At 43.6% G+C, this 19,327-nt stretch overlaps 1 protein-coding gene across 1 annotated transcript in view; it reads left to right on the forward strand.

Annotated features, from left to right (window-relative positions):
• The first annotated feature begins 2,380 nt into the window (after positions 1 to 2,380).
• Positions 2,381 to 19,327, forward strand: part of LRP2 (LDL receptor related protein 2) — a 199,144-nt gene continuing 182,197 nt past the window's right edge. The window contains exon 1 of the mRNA XM_081814243.1: positions 2,381 to 2,474. Within this exon, the coding sequence (XP_081670369.1) occupies positions 2,396 to 2,474 (79 nt within the window). The 5' untranslated portion in view covers positions 2,381 to 2,395. The remainder of the gene's footprint in view (positions 2,475 to 19,327) is intronic.

Genomic DNA, 19,327 nt, shown 5'->3' on the forward strand with positions numbered 1-19,327 from the left:
CCATTCTTTCCCCCTTCTCCCGCGTTATTCTGGGATTAACGGCGGGGTCGGCCTCATACACAAACGCAGCTGGCTCCTACGGTCAGCCTGAGCCCTGCTGTGCAACCACGTCAGGAATTCCAGTAAGTTGGCAACACTGGAGCACAAAGACAACAACAATGAGGAAAACCCTTCAGTGCAGAAAGGAATGTTTGGAACCCTGGCCGCTACAGTGAAAGGACGCGCGCGCGCACACACACACACGCACACCCACGCCCGCCCGCGCGCCGGCGCTCACCCTCTTGCACCCCCACGCGCCCACGCGCGCACTGGGAGCCCCCCAGCCCCTCCCGCGCAAGCCTCTGCAGCGCCCGCCGCAGCTCTTTGTAACCCGCGGTGCGGGGACGCTCATTGACTATGCAGCGCGGCCTGGGCGGGCGTCAGAGCCGCCTGACCCCGGCGCGGTCTCGTACCATCGCCCCGGCCGCCCGGAACCGGCATAAATCACCCGCGGAGACTGAAGTGCAGCTTCTCGATCCCTCGCCGCTTCCCTCCTCCCACCCGCCTCATCCTCTTCACTTCCCAGACCCCCCTGCCCCTCCGGTCCCCAATCCTGCCTCCTCCTCGGCGCCGGACAGCGCCAGTGCAGTGCAGGGGAGGCAAATAACGTTCCAGTGACTTCGGTCAGAGCAGAGAACTCTGGATTTCCAAATCCAGAAATCTCGAAAAGAAAGCCACGAAGTGATTGTCGCCCTTTCTCACAGCCCTGGTCTTTTTAAGTCTAAGTTTTCTCTGTGTCTATTTCTGTTTCTTTTTTTGTCTTTCTAAAATAATACCTATCTTCCCCCATCCTCTTCCCCGCAAAGCTTCACCAACCACCAAAGCCCACGGAAGGTACGCGATCCGTACTGCCAGGGGTCGGTCAGCAGAGCCCCAGACAGTCGGTGCTCCGGGACAAGGGGTGGCAGTCACTGGCAGGTTCTCGCCCCCGGGAAGGGTGGGACCCTGCCCAGGTCTAAGTGCGCCCAGGGCTGCCGCCTCCACTGTCGTGGCCCCTCTGGCTGGGGGAAAGGGCCCCATGGGGTCCTGCTGCCGAGTTAATCCAGAACCCAGGACCGGAGATTTGGGGGTGACCTCGGCCCGGGAACGGCCCCTGCTCACAGGGATCCCAGGGCCAGGAAATAAGTTGCTAGGTGCATCACTTCTTTCTTTCTTTTCCTCCTGTTGGCTCTAGTGTCGCGTACCGCCAGAGGACGATGCTCTGAGGATGAGTGTAGGTTCATTAGAACGGCTCTTTGGGGCCGGAGCCCCTGGCAGTCTGTCTAACGTTGCCTTATAGGAGGGAGCTGCAGGGCTTTCTGAACCCCTTACGTGTCTCCCTCCTATAAAGGGGCACCAGTACGAAATAGAAGACGTTCATTCTTTTCAACTTTGCTTCAAATTGAAGAGATTTGTAAGAAACGCGATCTGGCGGTGACACGTGTGTATGTTCTGCTTAAGAAAAGCTAAACAAGGATCCAACCCCCCACCCCCACATGAATCTACCCCCCTGCTTTTGTAAAAACACAGAGCATCCCATCTCAGCGTCTCAACTCTATGGGAGAAACCAGGGTGTCCGAGAAGCCTAGGGATTTCAGACTAGAGAATGGTCACAGATCTCTCCAGCACGCTCTTACTCCTTTCATTTCCTTTCCCCTTCCCTTCCTTCTCTTATTTTTCTCCTTTTAAAAGACTGTATCAGTGGCAGATTTTCCCGCGGACTGCCTCGCAAACTTCTGTGGGGAGGCAAAGCCTGCGGAGAGGCTAGAGCGGATCACTCCCGTGCATGTGTCAGGCAGTGTGAGACTGCGAGGAGTGTGTAAACGTAGAATGTGTAACTGCGAAGTGTGCGTGCACGTGTCGGTGTTTGTGTGACTGTGGACTACGCGCACGCGTGTGTGACCTAGGAATGTGTGTGCCGGCGCGCGCGTGAGCGTGTGAGATTGTCAGTTTGTGTGACAGTGAGGAGTGTGTGCGACTGTGTGTGTGAGACTGTATGAGGACGTGTGTGAGTGTGCGCGCGCGTGTGGAGTGTGCATGTGTGAGCGCACGTGTGTTCGAGTCCCTACTCCTCCCAGCGCTGCAAAGTGCAGGGGGCGGGCCGGGCGGCAGGGGGCCTGCCCCGCTGGATTCCCGCATGCTAGTTCCGGGGCGGTCGGGTCTCCAGGGCTTTATGCACCGTCTGGAGGGTGGGGACTGGCGCGGGTAGAAAACGGGATGCCTCGGGCTCTCGGGCCGGCTTTCCGTCTCTAGGAGCCTGCCGAGGTGCAGGCCTACCGGAGCGCTCGCGAGCAGAGGCGCGGCGGGTGCTGTGTGCTACGCGCGCCCACCTCCCGGGGAAGGAACGGCGAGGCCGGGGCCTCGGACGGCCGCGGGGATGGAGCGCGGGGCGGCGGCCGTGGCGTGCACGGTGCTGCTGGCTTTTGCCGCCTGCCTGGCGCCGGCCAGTGGCCAAGGTAAGCGCCCGTTGGCCGGAATTCCGCGCAGAGCTCCGGACTTACCCGGCAGTGGCAGGGGTCGAGTCCGTGAGCGCACTGAGGGGACCACGGTCGGGGTGGGGGGGGCAGGGCAGGGCGGCGGCACTGGGGCGGCTCCCGCCGGGGCGCTCAGATTGCTCAGCGAGGGGCGAGCGGGAGCACCCCTCCTTCGCCCGCCCGGCAACTGAGCAGCAGCAAACTTGAGAAAGTAGCTCCGCCGGTTTCGGTGACAGCGCACCCCACGGGGACCCCGCCTTTGTTCCCACGGGACTTTCTCCCGAGCCTCTCGAAAGCACTCTGCGGTTGGAACCCGGAGACAGAGGTTCTCCCAGCCAGTGCGCAGTCTGCTCCCCACGCTGATTCGTTCTCTGGGGGGCTGAGAGATTCGCTGCGCTTCTCCGTGCGCAGTTTTCCACCTGCAGCGCTTGGCGGGGGAGATCCCTTCGCGGGCTAGAGTACCCCCCCTTCTCCTCCTCAGCGAAACTTGGTCCCGCGTTGACCCTCAAGAGACCGCATCTCGATGCAGATCATTTACGAGCCGAGATAAGGCCGGGAAGCGGGATTGGACGAGAGAGCAGCAGATATACCGGGGCATTTTCTTTGTAGGGTTTTCCTTTTCAACAGGGAGGTGGGGGCTTTTGTGTTGATGAATGAGGCCCCGTCTGCGCGGCCAGAGTTTTGAGGGCTCGAATGGAGAAAGTTTCTGCGATGAAGCACTTAAAAATTCTCTCAAGTTGCTAGAGTTTACATTTTTACAGAAACAGAAAGAAAGGAAGAAGTGGAGGGGATAAAAACAGTAAGGGGGAAGAGGAGAGAGAAGACAAGTAGGAATGAAAAGGGAGAGAAGGAAGGGAGAGAGGGAACTTGAAGACAGAGAGTAGCGCGCGGAGTGGGGTGGGTGGGGGGTGGGGTGGGGTGGGGAGACTGACCAGGGATGAATGGGAAGGGCGAGGAGGAGGCAGGGGAACCGGCGAGCTCTCTCCAGGCTTTGCGTTGCTAGGTAGCAGCCCAGAGCTGCGTGTGACCGACCACCAGACAGACAGAACGGACGCTGCTGCCTCCACAGGGACTAATCTGTCTGTGGGGATGGGAGAGTTCTCCCCCCACCCTTTTCCCCTCCTGCTCCTTCCTTCCCGTCGGACAACTTAATTGCCCTACAATGAAAATGAAACCCCTATTGTTGTAGGATTAGCCAAAGCAATACATTGATTTCCCTGGATCACATATTGGGGTTGACGGGTGGGGACTGTAGAAACCCCCATTTATGGCGGAGAGACGGAAAAGCTTGTGGATGGGCCGTAGCATGTATTCAAATGGTTAATCTGCTTGCTTTCCTCAATTCTTAGCGTAAGCTCCTTAGAGGGAATCAACTAAGTAATTATACAGCAACTCCTAGCAGTACCCATTTCAGACTTCCTGAGAAGAAGTTTGGAAACGCCAACAAACCCCACTGGTCTTGTAAAAATCTTTGGAGAGGGAGGGGAGGCAGGGGGAGACCGCTAATAATTCTTGCTTTGAACACTTTTTCTCAGTTGGTAACACAGAAAGAGGATTTATTATTATTGTGAAGGGTTTGCCACAGCGCTTAGGGTGATACACATCTTATGTCCTAAATGCAGCCACAGGATTTAATATATGTTCCTGGCAGTGCCCGGCAAAAGGAAATCTAGTCCGGATTCATCTGGGATACATCTGGATTGTCCCCATACAATCAAAACAGATATTCTCTCCCCTGGATTGATGGTTTAGTCACCAAATAAACTGTACTTAACTCTTGGTAGTTTACATCCATCCATCTTCTATAAGAATATATAGTAATATTATGTACGGTAAGAGTTGCATATCATACACTTATATATGTGGCAGACCCTGTTCTTAGTGCTTTATACTTACTGATATTTAGTCTTTATAATACCCCTTTGATGTAAGTATTCTTACTGTCCCTACTGATGGGAAATGGAGGCACTGGGCAATGAATAATTTGCCCCAGATCATACTGCTGGGAAATGGCAGTTGTGAGGCCAGTCCAAGAGATTCCGAGTCCGGAGGCTATAATTTAACTGCCATAGTATGTGACTTTCTCCTCTATTTCCCTGTCTCTTTTCTTTTGTGCTAAAAATGTCATGCTCCCTAGGTTACTACCCATGTGTGAGGTTACTAAAGAAGCTGAGTGGCATTTTACAAGTCTTTGCCACAGAAGGTAAAAATCTACCTGCTGTGCCATAACTCTGGATATTTTTTCAGAGATTCCTTTCAGGTTTCTGTCAACTGACCCCAGGTATCGTTACTCCCAGTGTCATGCTCCCTAGGTTGCTACCCATGTGTGAAGTTACTGAAGAAGCTGAGTGGCATTTTACAAGTCTTTCCCACAGAAGGTGAAATCTCCCTGCTGTGCCATAACTGTGGTTATTTTTTTAGAGATTCCTTTCAGGTTTCTATCACCTGACCCCAGGTATCCTTACTTCCAGTCTTCCTACTTGCCCTCTGAATATCCTCAGCCTGGAAGGTTAAGGAGATTTCTAGATTTCTGTTGTATTGACCTTTCAGGTAAAGTGTGATGACATTGTAAATGTCCTTGTTTTAGCACACATTTTAGGTAAGATCTTCTTGCAGGTTTGCATCATTAGACATTGGAAAAGAACTCAGAGTATTTTATGGTTAGCCTTTAAAAAAATTATAGCGTATCTATAGCTAAAATTATTTGTATTTTCTTCATATTTTGTATTATGCTTTTAAGAAAAATTGGGAGAGCCTGAACTCTGGAGTCAAGCTGTCTGGGTTTCAGCAATGGCTTTACCACTTTCTGTCTGTGTGACCTCAGGGAAGTCATGAAACTTTCATGGCTCAGATTGCTTATCTGCCAAATTGATATGATAACAGGAGGAATCTGTTCCATGGCATTTTATTAACATAAAGAGATAAAAGTGCTTAACGTATCCTATAGACAATGAGCATAACTAGCAGGTATTACTATGTTGACCAATACTAAAGGTAACATTTTTTTGGCTTACTATTCATATTTCTAATTTCTAAGTGCACATAAGGAAGTCTTAGGCATTTTCCCCTAACATTTCTTTGAAGAATTCCCAGATCTCAGGATATGACTGGAAGTTTTTTTTGAGAAAGTGGTATTGATCTTAAACAGTTAATATTCTTTCCTCCAGTAGAAGCTTGGTAATGCCTTTTATAGTTAGTATCAGCTTTATGACAATTAGATCTCCAGGTAAAGTCATATATTTAAAAGGATTCTGGGGCTGGTAACAAGCAAGCAACATTTTGGTTCTATCGCATCTCTGATACCGCTGCTGCTTTTATTTCCTAACAGTTGGCTTCTTTTTCTCTGCTTGAAATTCTTCCTAGCCAGTTTTTATAGGGCTTTTGCTCAAACTCCCTTATTCAATCTTGTGCCTGTCCTGTTCTAATAGAAACTTAGACTTTTACAGATGGAGGAAATCTTAGCTATCAGCTGGTCTACTTGCATTATTTTATAGATAAGCAACTAAACCCTGGAGGCAAGGAGAGGGGACTGAAAGGAGTGAAAGGGAGGTGGTGAAGCCCTTTGCCTGAGGGCATGTGGCGGAGGTCAGAGCTAAGATTGAAACTCTATGTTAGAGTAAACCCCAGCTCCTCTTTGTGTCTTTCTAATTGATCATTTTTAGATACATGTTACTTGGAATGTCCTCAGCCTGGTTGGTTGAGGAGGCCTCTAGATTGCTTTTCTGTTGATCCTGACCTGTCATATGAGAACAAGTATGACGAAAAGATCACCTTGGTCAATCCTCTTAAAAAAAAATTGGATGGGTCACATGTCTCAGGTCTAAGAGGAATCTCAAGTCTAAGAGGATAGGTTAATTACAGCCATGCTTTCAGCTTGGTCCAGAACTTTCGTCAGTGCCCCAGCTTTCAAAGACTGTACCTCCGGATCTGTTTTTCAAAATCTTGGGCCATCAAATCACATTCCTAAGGTCTCCGGGTTTCATAGTACAGACTGCTACATGAATAGGTTTTTAGTCTTAATTCAAGGTAATTGTTAGGTCATTGTTAATCATTGTCCATGTTCTCTAAGCAGGCACTCTAAGAAACACTGACAGGTTTTATTTTATTAAATGAAAATATTTAATTAAAAAACTTAGAAACTAGAACGCTGGCCAGGATCTCACCAATGTTCGAAAGATTTGACATGTTTCAGCCTGAGTTTTGGGCTGTTTCTTTAACATGATCAGATTGGTTGTTGTTTTGAAAATCAGAGGCATTTCTTTGATGCTCCATGTGTTCTGTTGGGGTCCATGCAGATGTTTCCTAAGCAATTTTTTCACAATCTCAGCATGGTGAAATGAAGTGGGAAGAGTGTGAGATTTTAGAATTAGAGGATCTGGGTTTACTGCCATTTACTATGTGGGAAATTCAGGACAATGTACTCAACTCTTCAGGTCAGTTTTCTTATCTATAAAATGGGCACATATCTACCTTATAGGGTAGTTATGCCAGTTAAATGAGATGAGTGTGAAATGTTTTATGGATTGTGAGGTCTTACATACATATTTCTATCCATCTTTATTAACCTCTTCAAGAATTTAACTTCTTTTTCAAACTTGAGAGGATACTATAGTATCTTTTTTTTTCTAAACACTAGTGGTTCTTTGATGCGTCTGTGCATGCTGGTATAACATATTTGTGGCTACAACTTTACATATTAGTCTAGACACTTATGTTTGTAAATGACAGAAATCTAAACTAAACTGCCTGGAGCCAAAAAGGAAGTTTATTGAAATACATAATTGAAAAGATCCTGCTATTAGGTTGGACCATATGGGATTGCTGTTTCTCTAGACAGCCAAATATTGGCAGTTTCTTTTGGCTCAACCTAATATAAAATGGGGGCTCAGACTATGTCAGGCTGATCTGGTTTCTCTATCTCCTGACTCTGAGATGACTCTGTTCTCAGATGTGTTCTTTAATGTTCTAAGATGGCTGTCAGTGGCTCCTGGAGCTACATCCTTTCATGTCATGTCCATTGGGAAAGAGCAAGAGTTTTTGTCTTAATTTTTCCTAGCAAAAGTCTCAGTTGCATCTTGGGCTCTGCTTAGGTCACAGACTTCATTGGAGAACCAATCACTGTATCCATGGCATGAAGTGTGTCCATGGCTTAGGCTTGGGTCATATGCTTGGTCCCTGAAGTCATGGACTAAGGTTGGACTGCAGAGGGAAATTGGGGAGGGCTACCAGTGAACAGAGGCTGGGTTGCAAAAACAACATGGGTCTAGGACACCTTATCAGGTAAAACCAACTGATGTTATTTTTATTTTATACATGATGACAGACTTACAGGGCTGTAGAAATTTCTCAAGAGCATGCAGTCCTGGGATAACTCAATGAATTGAAGGGGGGAAAAGTATTGAAAATATTAAGGCAAAAGACATGATGCTCTGTGTTCATGTGATCATGTTGCAACTTTAAGTTTAGGAGAACAGGAGAAAGAAGGACTTCTCTAGAAGGTTTACTTGTAGCCTAAAGGATTCTTATTTAGACCAGACTTGTGATGGACAAGAAAGTTCTGGAAAATGAGCTAAAAAAACAGAGTACAGGAGCTCTTGAGTACATTGTATGATTTCATTTTTTAGCAAATCCTAGGCCCTTTTTCCTTTCCCAACTAACTCTGCTCTCTTGTTTATATTCTTTTTTTTTCTTTTTTAAAGATTTTATTTATTTATCTGAGAGAATGGGAGACAGAGAGCATGAGAGGGGAAGGGTCAGAGGGAGAAGCAGACCTCCTGCTGAGCAGGGAGCCCGATGTGGGACTTGATCCCGGGACTCCAGAATCATGACCTGAGCCGAAGGCAGTTGCTTAACCAACTGAGCCACCCAGGCGCCCTCTTGTTTATATTCTTAAGACTTTGTCCCTTTTCCAGGCAGGAGGCCTTGGCTATGAGAATGGGGTGGAAAGAAAGAAGAGAGGAAGGTTTGGAGACATATTAAAATGCTTCTATGGAGACAGACTACATCTTGGTGCAAATCCAAGGGTCTTTAGCATTTAACCTGAGGACTGCTTCTGTAAGTGGTAGAGCAGGTTCTTTCACACCTCTCTGGATTAATTCAGAAATGCCAAATATATGCGCACTCTGCCAATGGTTATTTTGCTGGCCTATAAGTCTTATTCTAATAGCATGTGCTGAGAAACTAGAAACATTGTCATTCCAAAAGTAAGATGGGTACTTCTGACTTAGGACAGTGCCAAAACACAATGCAAGGAAATAATAAGTCTCTCCAAGAAAAGTGACAGGTTAGACAATGTGAAGTTTCATGTTGAAAGCTCTATGCTTTTAGTCATTAGCCCTCAGGTCATGCCTGACCCCCAAGGTTATTGGGAACAGGGAGAAATGAATGAAAGGAGGAAATGTAATTACCATTCTGTGCATTGAAAAGTTAAGCCACTGTTACCATGGATACAATGGCTTGTTTATTGTCCAGATCTTGAGATCCAAGTTTGTAAGCAATACCAGAGGTCTCCTTTAAGTTTATGTACTCTCAGTCAATAACACATGAAGATTCTTTCTTAGTAACTTTGACAATAAGCCTTTACTCACTGATCTACTGATTGACATTAAGTAACAACATAACCTACTTTTGACGGTCCAACAGGTGTTAAGGACACGTGCAAAAGGGGAAGGGGAATAAGACAGTAGCTACAATTAGGTTATGCTAGACTTTCTTGAATTCCCATATAAAAACATCATGTCCTGTTGTGTCAGAGATTTGCTTGTCACTTTGGGCCCAATTTTTGGTTTTTATCTCATTAACAAGGAGAGCTTTGCTGAGTAAAGGCTGAAAAATCAAAATCAATTATTTAATAGGAAAATCCTCAAATAAAGTTGAATTTAAGAATGGAAGTTTTTTTTTTTTTAAATCTGAAATATGTCAATCTTACCCACATTATAATCTCATTAAAGGAGAGGAGAAAATGTCAGCATGTGCTTCCACACTGGTTTAATTTTGATGTGGGGAAGGGTGTGGAGGATACTTTTTGTTGTGAGAAACCAGAAACTGAAAACCTACCTCAAACCAGCTTAAACAATAAGGGGTATTTATTGGCTCATGTTAAATAGAAAATTCTGAGGCAGAGTGGGGTTCAGGTGAGGTGCAGTCAGGGCTTCAGTTCTCTTTCTTTGTGTTTTCTTGACTCTACTCTCTTCTAGGTTTCAGCTTTGTTTTTAGTCTGGCTTCCCCTATTGTTACATTATAGCTGCCAGAGCAAATGGGGCTACATGTTTCCTTGATCATATCTAGGGGCAGTTCACCTGTGAGAAATTTGGTTATGTTCTCAAAAGCATTATTTCATTACAACTTAATTTCTAGAGACCCTAGATAGAAGTCAACCAGCTCACCCAACTTGGTATATCATCAGAATACCTAGGGAGCTTTAAAAAGTAGATTCTTCGACCAGAACCCGTACTTACTCAATCAGGAGTAGGTGCATCTGTTTTTCAAGAGTTTCCAGTTGATTCTGAAGGGCCAGACAATTTGGGAACAGCTGATCTAGGTAGCCTCTCATTTTTTTAGTTTTGTAACTAAAGGTATACTAACTGCCACTGTAAATTTCTTCCAGTGGTAGTTAAAGTACACTCTGTTAAATCCATACTTTCTTTTGGATGGGGATGTTACAAGGTAGTAAAAAGGAAAACTAGTCTTTCACATCTAGTACTGCCCCCATTCCTGGCCATCTCCTTTCCTGGCCGACATGACAATCTCTCCCTAGAGCCACTGTTTGTGTCTTAATTGTGTTCTTTGCTCTTTCCCTGGACACCCTTGAAGTCCTTCCTCCCACTCTAAGAACCTTAGATTCTTTGACCTGAAGAACCTTAGATTCTTTGAACTGAAGAGCTATTGGAGGTCTTCTAATCCTTTCTTACCCAAATCAGACAGATTTCTCTATAACCACTGTAATCTCTCTCCTCCAATTTATCCCAGAGTATCCTGACAGAGCCCGCTGGCATCTAAAGCAGGCATCTATTCCATGGTTGGAAGTGAGTATCGGAAAAACTTGCAGCTCATTTCTTTTACATCCTAAGCCCAATTCTTTGTTGACCCCACTGGGACTTAGAGTCCGTGATCCTACCACCTTTACACTGTCCCTTAAGTCCTGCATTTATTTATTTCCTCAGCTTATATTTTTATGACTCATCATTAACATCACTTCCTTGCCTATACTGCCAGCAGTCTGGCCCCTTTGTCTTGCTCTCCTGTGTTCTGCAAAAGCCCAGTCCTGGTTAATCTTATACGCCACATCTGCATTGCTGTAGCTGAATGTGGCAGGAGAAAAACACAACTATGTTGACTGGTCTCACCATAAATCGAAACTAATCTCAACCTCAGACTTGCTTCCTGGCTAGGCCATTTGCTTTCCTCCTTCCTTACGTCTCCTCTTTCTTCAAACTTCCAACACCACCTGCTCAGATGACATTGCTTCTTATAAATGTGAAAATAGAAGCCATCAGAAGAGAACTCCACAAGCTCCCATAACTCAGCCATCATCACCTGCATGCATTCTGTCCATATATTCTATCTTCCTCCTGTTACTGTGGATGAAGTTTCCATGCTCTGAAGTTCAAGCAGTTCATTCATGTTTTAGATTGAATTCTGTCTCATCTCTCACTAATTGTCTCCTCTCTTTTCCCCACATTCCTTTCTATCACCCTATTTTCTCTGTTCCTCTTTACGGCAAAATTCCTTCCCAGATTTGTCCGTATCCACTGCAGTTTCTCTCCAATTGTTCTCAAATCCACACCATTCAAGTTTTTGCTCCCACTTTTGATAGTTATGTCTTTTGCCCTGGTCAATAATGATCTCCATGCTGTTAAATCCAATAATCCATTCTCAGTTCTTGTTTTATTTAACTGATAACAGCATCGGACCCAGTGTATCCTGCCTTCCTCCACAAAACACATTATTTGGCTTTTAAGAAACCACATTCTCCCAGTTTCCATCTTCCCTTGCTGGCCTCTGCTTGCTATCTTTTTGGTATCTCATGCTTGTTCCTGTCCATCTCCCTGACTGCTTTTCATTTCTATGTACACTACTTCTTTGGAGACTCATCCTGTCTCATGGCTTTACCATCTGTATGTTGACAACTTCTAAATTTATGAATCTAATCCAGACCAATACCCTAAACTCCAGACCCACAAATCCAACTGCTTATTTGACATATCCACCTGGCTGTCTAATAGTCATCTTAGACTACGTCCAAAACGGAACTCCAGATCTTCACTAATGCCCTAAACCTGCTTTCTACATAGACTTTTCAATCTTAGTAAATGGCTGGTCCATCCTTGCTCAGATTCCAAACCTTGGACTCTGCTTTGACTCCTCTTTTTCTTTTATACCTCACATCCAATCCATCAGAAAATCCCATTGTTTTAATCTTCAAAATGTATCTGGAATCCAGTCACTTTTCACCATGTTTTTTGCTACCACACTGATCCAAGTCATAGTCAACTCTTACTTAGATTATTGCAATTACTTCCTTACTGGTCATCCTGCTTCCCTCTGCTTCCCTTCTGTCCATCTTCTGTCTACTCAACACCTGTTTAGAACATCAGTCAGATCATGTTACTCCTCTGTTCAAAAGCCCCAGTGGCTTCTGTTACACACAAGTTTGGTTGTCCAGAAACAGACACTGATGTTCATTAAGATCATTACCTTTGAAGAGAAAGGAGGAAGCAGGAATGGCAGAGGAAGAAGTTAAACTGTGAGAAGGCCTCAGTCAACCTAGTGGGGAATCTCTGGAGCAAGAGTTGGCTATGAGTGTTCTGAGTCTGGCTGAAATGGTCTTCTGTGGTTACTAGATGTGGCCTGCCCCAGTAAGGGCATGACCTTGGGCAAGGTGCCCTTCTATAACTGAGGTGGACCCCAAAGGAGCTGAGTGAATGTAGAAAGTCCTTGAAGGGGACTTTTGATGACCTAGCTGTGGGTCTACCATCTCTTCCCATCTCAGAGTCAGAGTCCAAATCCTTATAGTGGCCCACAATTCCCTAACCATTTGGCCTTCACATCACTTCCCTGACCTCACATCCTTCTCCTCTCCCCCACTCACAGTGCTCTAGGCATGGTGATAATTTTTGCCTTCTCCCCCCTCCAACATAGTACCTTACAGCTTCTGTACTAGTTTTCTCTCTTTCTGAACATTCTTGCCTCAGATTGTGCATGACTTGCTCCTTGCCTCCTACAGGTCTTTGCTCCTAGGTCACCTTCTCATTGTGGTCTTCTCCAATTCTTTCCTGATTAACTCTCTTCATTGTGCTTAGCATCATCTGACATAATGTATGTGACTTATTTATTTCCTTTTGTCTTTCCTTCTCTAATACCTCAAATTCATGAGGGCAGGGATTTTTTTTTTTAAATCTGTTTTGTTTATTGCTTTATTCCTAGTATCCAGAATCGGGCTAAATAAATAAATATAAGTTGAACAAATGGATAAATATCATCATGGACTCTCAAGTTAAGAAGGGGCATTGTTAGCTCCCGGCCATGTCCCTGGTATTGCCAGCTCTTAATTCCCCCAGGCTCCTGGGGGCCCCATCGAAGACCCAGTAGAGAAAAAAATTGCTATCTCTATCAAAACAAGTGGCTTAGCAACGCTGTTTCTCTCCATTTGACTCTCCCCTTTCCTCCGTCTCGCTGACCCCCAACTACTGATGATTCCCAATGCATTTGAGAGTAGCTGATTCTGCATCAGTCTCTCTAACTTTTCTAACTTTAACTGAGACACTTGGTTACCCTGTGAGAATCCCCTGTGCATACAGAATGGGTCATTCTGCTAGTTTTAGGACAGATTTGATACAGTAGCTTTTACACAAAGATAAGGCAAAGTTTTTAGACATTATGTTAGTGGACTGTCATTCTGTGTTTAAACAACACAAAAGAAAGCTGTCTGAGACCACAGCACAGTGAAAACAGCCTTGATCAGACAAAAGGGCCTCTTTGAAGAGGGAGTGGTTTCCCAACTCAGGGAGGCGGCATGGACTATGGTGGAAAGAACATCACATGTCAAGCCAGGACATTCATGGGTCTTGTTCCTGATGAATGAAGGAAAAATGGGCTCAACCAAAGAAGGCCCAGACTGCTGAAAAATGCCCATGGCTGCTTGTCCTGTGGGCACATTTCTCATTCCAGATCCCATTCTTTTGAGGACTCCATATGCCACCATGACCAAATAAGTTAGAGGCAGAGGAATGGCTCAGTTACATGCATAAATGGGTAGTGATGTTGTAGAAATGAGCTAAAACAATTATGGATAAATATTTTGGAGTGCTTACATGTCTGACACTATCCTAAGGGTTTTATAGGTATTAATTTACCCACCTCTTCATTAACAATCTGAATTTATGGACAAAGGGCCAAGACAAAGACAGGTATGATAATTTGCCTAAAGCCATCCAATTACTAAGTGGTGGAACCAAGATTCGAACCCAAAGCCCTTATTCTTACATATTGTGACTGTGGATAAGTAGGAGCAAGTGGAAGATAGTGCCTCTGTACACAAGCAAACAAAGCCTCTTTTAATGATTCATGTTATGCTAAGATGACCTCATTTCGGAAGCTGGTACCTTTGCAACCCAGAAGTGGACATTTCTGTGTTACTTTGCAGTCATTCATTCAATACGTGTTGATCAAGCCTTTTGCTTCAGGCATGATGTAACTAGTTATATCAGAGGATATAGAGGGGTGCCTGGGTGGCTCAGTCACTTAAGCATCTGATTTCGGCTCAGGTCATGATCTCAGGGTCTGTGCTAGGCATGGAGCCTGCTTAGGATTCTCTCTTTCTCTCTTCCTCTGTCCCCACCTCCTGCTCACTTTCTTTCTTAAAAAAAAAAAAAAAAAAAAAGGAATGGAGAGATTCCTGTGACATAGGCCTGTCCAAAAGAGCTTACTGTTCAGAAGAGTACATTTCTATTTTAACCTACTTTTCCCTCTATACTCTGTAGGTACCCATTGATTCTTGCCTGCTGGCTTCCTCCTCTGCTACCATTCCTTATCTGGCAATATTCTCTTCTCTTTAATTACTTATCTTTTAACTCAAAAGATGACACCCAATTAGAGAGTTCTTTTCTAACTTCCTTTTAGGGATGGCAGTGAAGTACAGATTTAAAGGTTGCTGTTTTTTAATATCAATAGAAAAAATTCTTACTAAGGTCTCTTATTCAACATCCTAGAACAAAGTAATGAACAACCAAGTGAGAATGGAGTCTCTATATATCTGAGGAGGCAGCTCTTGTAGAGATGTGGAAGGCATTTGCCTACTGGCTCTGGAGGTGCTGAAAGGTCTCTTGGCCCCCAAGCATCTCTCACCCTGGCCAAAGATGTCTGCTCTGTCACCATTACAACCAGTGCTTTGGAATAAGACATTGTTTCCCCCCTGAAACTAATGTGTATTCCTGTAGGGTAAAGGACTTAGTTGAGATAGCAATGCACAGTAAAAGTTTGCTAGAGCAAGGTTCAGTGAGAACGAGACCCAGAGCTTGTATGTTTTGATGGGGGAGAAAGAAAGGAAGAAGCTGCCAGAAGGTGAGAGAGAGTCTTGAAATTCAGGAGTCAACTTCATCTCTTAATTGGGTTGCCTAAATCAGCTTTTCTAGAAAAAAATGTATTATTGCTTGTGCCTTTTCTTAGGATGACTTCATGGGGAATTTCTGCTGTGAAACTGTCAAATGGATTTCAAAGATAGAAATTCTCACCTTCTAGTATGGCTCTCCTTCCTCAAGTTAGCTCTAGTTGAAAGAGGATTGTTAGGAAAAAAGAAGAGGTTGACCCTAAAAGCAACAAACCTGTAAGACTCTTATCAGTCATTCCTTAGGGATTCATCAGTGCCGGGTAAGATGGAGAGGAGGCTTTTGGGTTTAATGTACATGGTAGTTAAACTTTTTCTAGGCCATAATGATGAGTATTGATAGGAAGTTCTGGTTTTGTTCTCAGTATGTAATTAATAAAAAGAATTTGCAAATGAGTGAGGTACATACACATATTTTCTCAAGTCAAATTGCTAAATGGTTAATTTTTATGTACCAAAACTCTGAATTTTTTTTTCCAGTTCACTTCTGCCATAAAAATTTACCTCTTCCCTAATATTTGGTGCAGTGAGGTGTTGAAAGAATTTGCAAAGTAATCATTGGAAGCAGAGATTCTGGAGAAAAACAAAATGCATGGTTTAAAAATTGAACGTACTAACTGGAAGACAGTGAAAGTTAGATGATTCTCGCTGTAAATAATTAAACCCAGCAGTGCAGACAAGAGAAAATGTGGGACTTGAGCTAAGCAGGGTGCATCTTGTATTGAATGCTTTTACTTCCCTGTAAGGGAAACCAAAGAGCTCTTTAATAGTTGTTGCTGATTGTGAATATGTGCAACAAAATCCTACTGTAATCCAGATTTATTTTTCAAACACTTCACTATGATGGAAGGAATGAAAAAGTGAGGGAAGGGGAACGGTGTTTTGCTCTGTTTCCCTTTAGCAAGTCTAAGCGTGATTTGTCATGGTGACCTGGGACTTGGTTCCCTCCAGAGCCCTCTTGCACTAAGGGTGCATTGGCAGATCAAAGACAATTGCCCCCCCACCCCCACCCCCCAGCCCTGAGAGAAGCAGTGGATCTACTAATTGAGAACTGGATAGCCACAAGAAACATGGGATGTATTCTTTCTGATCTTCTCTGACAATGTTGGTTTTCTTAGACTCCTCCCGGCCCCCTTTTATATTGAGGTGTGTGGGGTGAGTGGTTGGCCTTAACTTTTCTATCTGTAAAAAAGGGAATAAGGTTTCACAATTTTCACAGAAGTGGGCTTGAATATTGGCATTATGAAGTGCTTTGTTTTATTTTATTTAAAAAATTAACATAGACTAAAACGGACTTTGTGTAGTATACAGTTCTATCAATTTTGATACATGAATATATTTGTGTAAGCACCACCACAATCAAGATGAGAACAACTCAGTAATACTGTGCCCCCCCATTCCCTCACACTGTTTCTTTGTGATCACACCCTCCAAATACGTTTTGAAGTTAATTTTTTGAAAACTCATTTTCTTGTAAGAAAGTTTCAGTTGGCTTTGATTTGTTCATTTTTATTCAAAAAGTGTTCTTAGCTCATTTTTTGAAGTAATTCAAAATGACACTGATGGTAAGGTTGCGAGGCTGCTTTTTCTTTATTATCCTTTCATAAAAGGAAAAAACTCTGGAAAGATGGCAGCTCTCTCAGTATAGCTATATTAAAAAAAAAAAAAAACAACAACAACCAAAAAACCCAAACTTGGCTTGTTGCTAGATTGGAATCTGCAAAGAAAACATGCTCAAGAAATCTCCCTTGAAGAGGGGGAAAGAAGTTTATTTTTTATTTAACGATTTACCCTTGACACCTGGGAAATGATTAGTTGATGTTTTCAAAGAAGATTAAGTCAGTGTGGTTAATTAACTGTGGTAATCAGGTGACTCAAATCAATTAACTCCTTGTTAACAATTTCCATCAATTTTGTAAATAAATTACTAAATCAGTAAATTGTACTCTTGAGATTAAAGGCTATTTCCTGATTTATTTTATTGATGACAAATTAGAGATTTTCTCCTTCTCATCTCATTTTCTCCCTGCCAACCTTACTTTTACAAATGAGAACTCTCAAGGTAGCTATATTTTGAGAGGAACATACCAGGGTAACTTTTAATATATGGCTTTAAAGAAAAGTCAGGCTGAACGACACCTTTTCTCCTTCATCTTAGCAGATTTTGAAATAATCATTTAGGGAAATTTAATAAGTAAATGTGTACATAATAACATTAAGGGAGAATGCGAGTAGCAAATGATCGAACTCACTTTAGGAGAAGCTCTTACTTTTAAGTTCTTCAATGTTTTATTTTCATTCCTTTTTCTAAGTTAAAACTGAATGATAGGTATAACAAGATGAAACAATTTGGCTTTTAGCTAGAAGTAACCGTTAATGGATATCTTAGGTGCTCTATTTAAAGGGAATTTATATAAATATTGGGATTTATCGATTGTATAATCTGTAAAACTTGATTGCAGTTTTAAAATATAGCAATATACAACTAAATGTTGTTAGAATCTTTATAATTGAAAATTTTCTTCCCCGCTTTCATGATTTTGTTGTCTGGTCTCCAGTGAAACAAATGAGCTGGAACATTAAAAAATGATCCCCCCCCCGTGCCTTTAAATATGCCATTACATTTTCTGAAAGGCGTTGAATATTCTGGGGATTTGCACTGTAGGACAGATGATTTAGGGTTGCTTAGGATCGCTTCAAAAAGGAATATTTAGCATCTTGAATAAGTTCTGAGGAACTAGGACATATTTGCAAAAATTCTATGCTAAAATAACCCACATTTTATAAAGAGAAAATTCTTACAGTTTCCTTGAAGGTAAAGAAGGTAGCCTAAATTGTGGGAATGAACTGAAGCCAGTGATACAAACTTAAATCTCTGGCTGTTAAGTAAAACTTTGGGCTCTTCTTACCACTATAGAAGCTCTCTGACCATGCCCCCACTGCCCCTTCTCCGCCTACCCTAGGATCCTTAATCTCAAGGGCCTACCCTGGACATGGTTACCTGTGGCCGAATCCTTTCTGGTGCTGGGACACTGCCTGGTGTTGGAGTTCGGAGATTTAGCTTGGTCACTTTCCAGATGTGTAACCCTGGGCCACTTGATGGCTCTGAGCTTCAGTTTCCTTGGACTATACAATAGGTGTTAATAATTTCTCTCCTGCAGGCTCCTGAGAGTATTTAAAGGACATTGTGAACATGTAAGGTCTTGGCACTTGGTGAGCATTCAGTAAACATTTGGCCCCAGAGGGAGCCTGGTGTGAAATCATTCATAGTTGACCAGCTCTTGGTTAGGTCAGTGCAGCGGAACAGCCACCATGCTGTGGTCTTTTGAAATAAAGGAACCATTTGTCAAATACTCTATCCATAGAACTTGCTTTTTTTTTTTTAAAGAAGGTGAAACTATCAGGCAAGGAAGCATTAGAAGATAGGCCTTATAACCTGCCTTTCTACCCCCAAAATATTTGGTTCTTCACTTCTCAGGTCTTCAAAGCACAGATTGAAAGTGTCATGTTACAGAAAATTTCAAACTTCTGAATGGATCCAATATTTCCATTTCATGTGTTCTGTATATGCTTCCTGCAAACCTGGTCCCATGCAGAGTTTACTGATAAGGTCTTATAATTTTGAGGATAGAATGATGGAACCAGGAGGCTAAGTAGAGTCAGGTGTGTCCTCTGGGCAAAGAGAAGAATTTCAAGGGGGAATTTTAAGGTGAACACTTGTCTTTGTGAGGGGTTTTAGGCAGAATGTGTAAGAATCACAATTAATGATTTTTTTTTTTTAAAGATTTTATTTATTTATTTGACAGAGAGAGACACAGTGAGAGAGGGAACACAAGCAGGGGGAGTGGAGGAGGGAGAAGCAGGCTTCCCGCTGAGCAGGGAGCCCCATGCGGGGCTCGATCCCAGGACCCTGGGATCATGTCCTGAGCCGAAGGCAGACGCTTAACGACTGAGCCACCCAGGCGCCCCTGTTTTTTCTTTTATAATAGTTTTCTTTTTATTGCATGAAACTAGAGCAAGGTCAGTGAAAAGTTCAAGGGAGTGAGAAAGCTATTAGTCTATCTAGGTTTGATTGATAATCGGTGAATATTGTCGTTAATATATTTATTCCACAGACATTTAACTGAGGTCCTATTGTGCCTATAAGTGGAGACACAGATGGAGAAAACATGTAAATAAACAATTGCGCTACATGGCAGCGACAGGTGCTATAATAGAGGTTTGGGAGCAC

Source organism: Leptonychotes weddellii, chromosome 3 (assembly GCF_054177405.1).
Source record: "Leptonychotes weddellii isolate Sample4059 chromosome 3, ASM5417740v2, whole genome shotgun sequence".
Taxonomy (NCBI): Eukaryota; Metazoa; Chordata; class Mammalia; order Carnivora; family Phocidae; genus Leptonychotes; species Leptonychotes weddellii.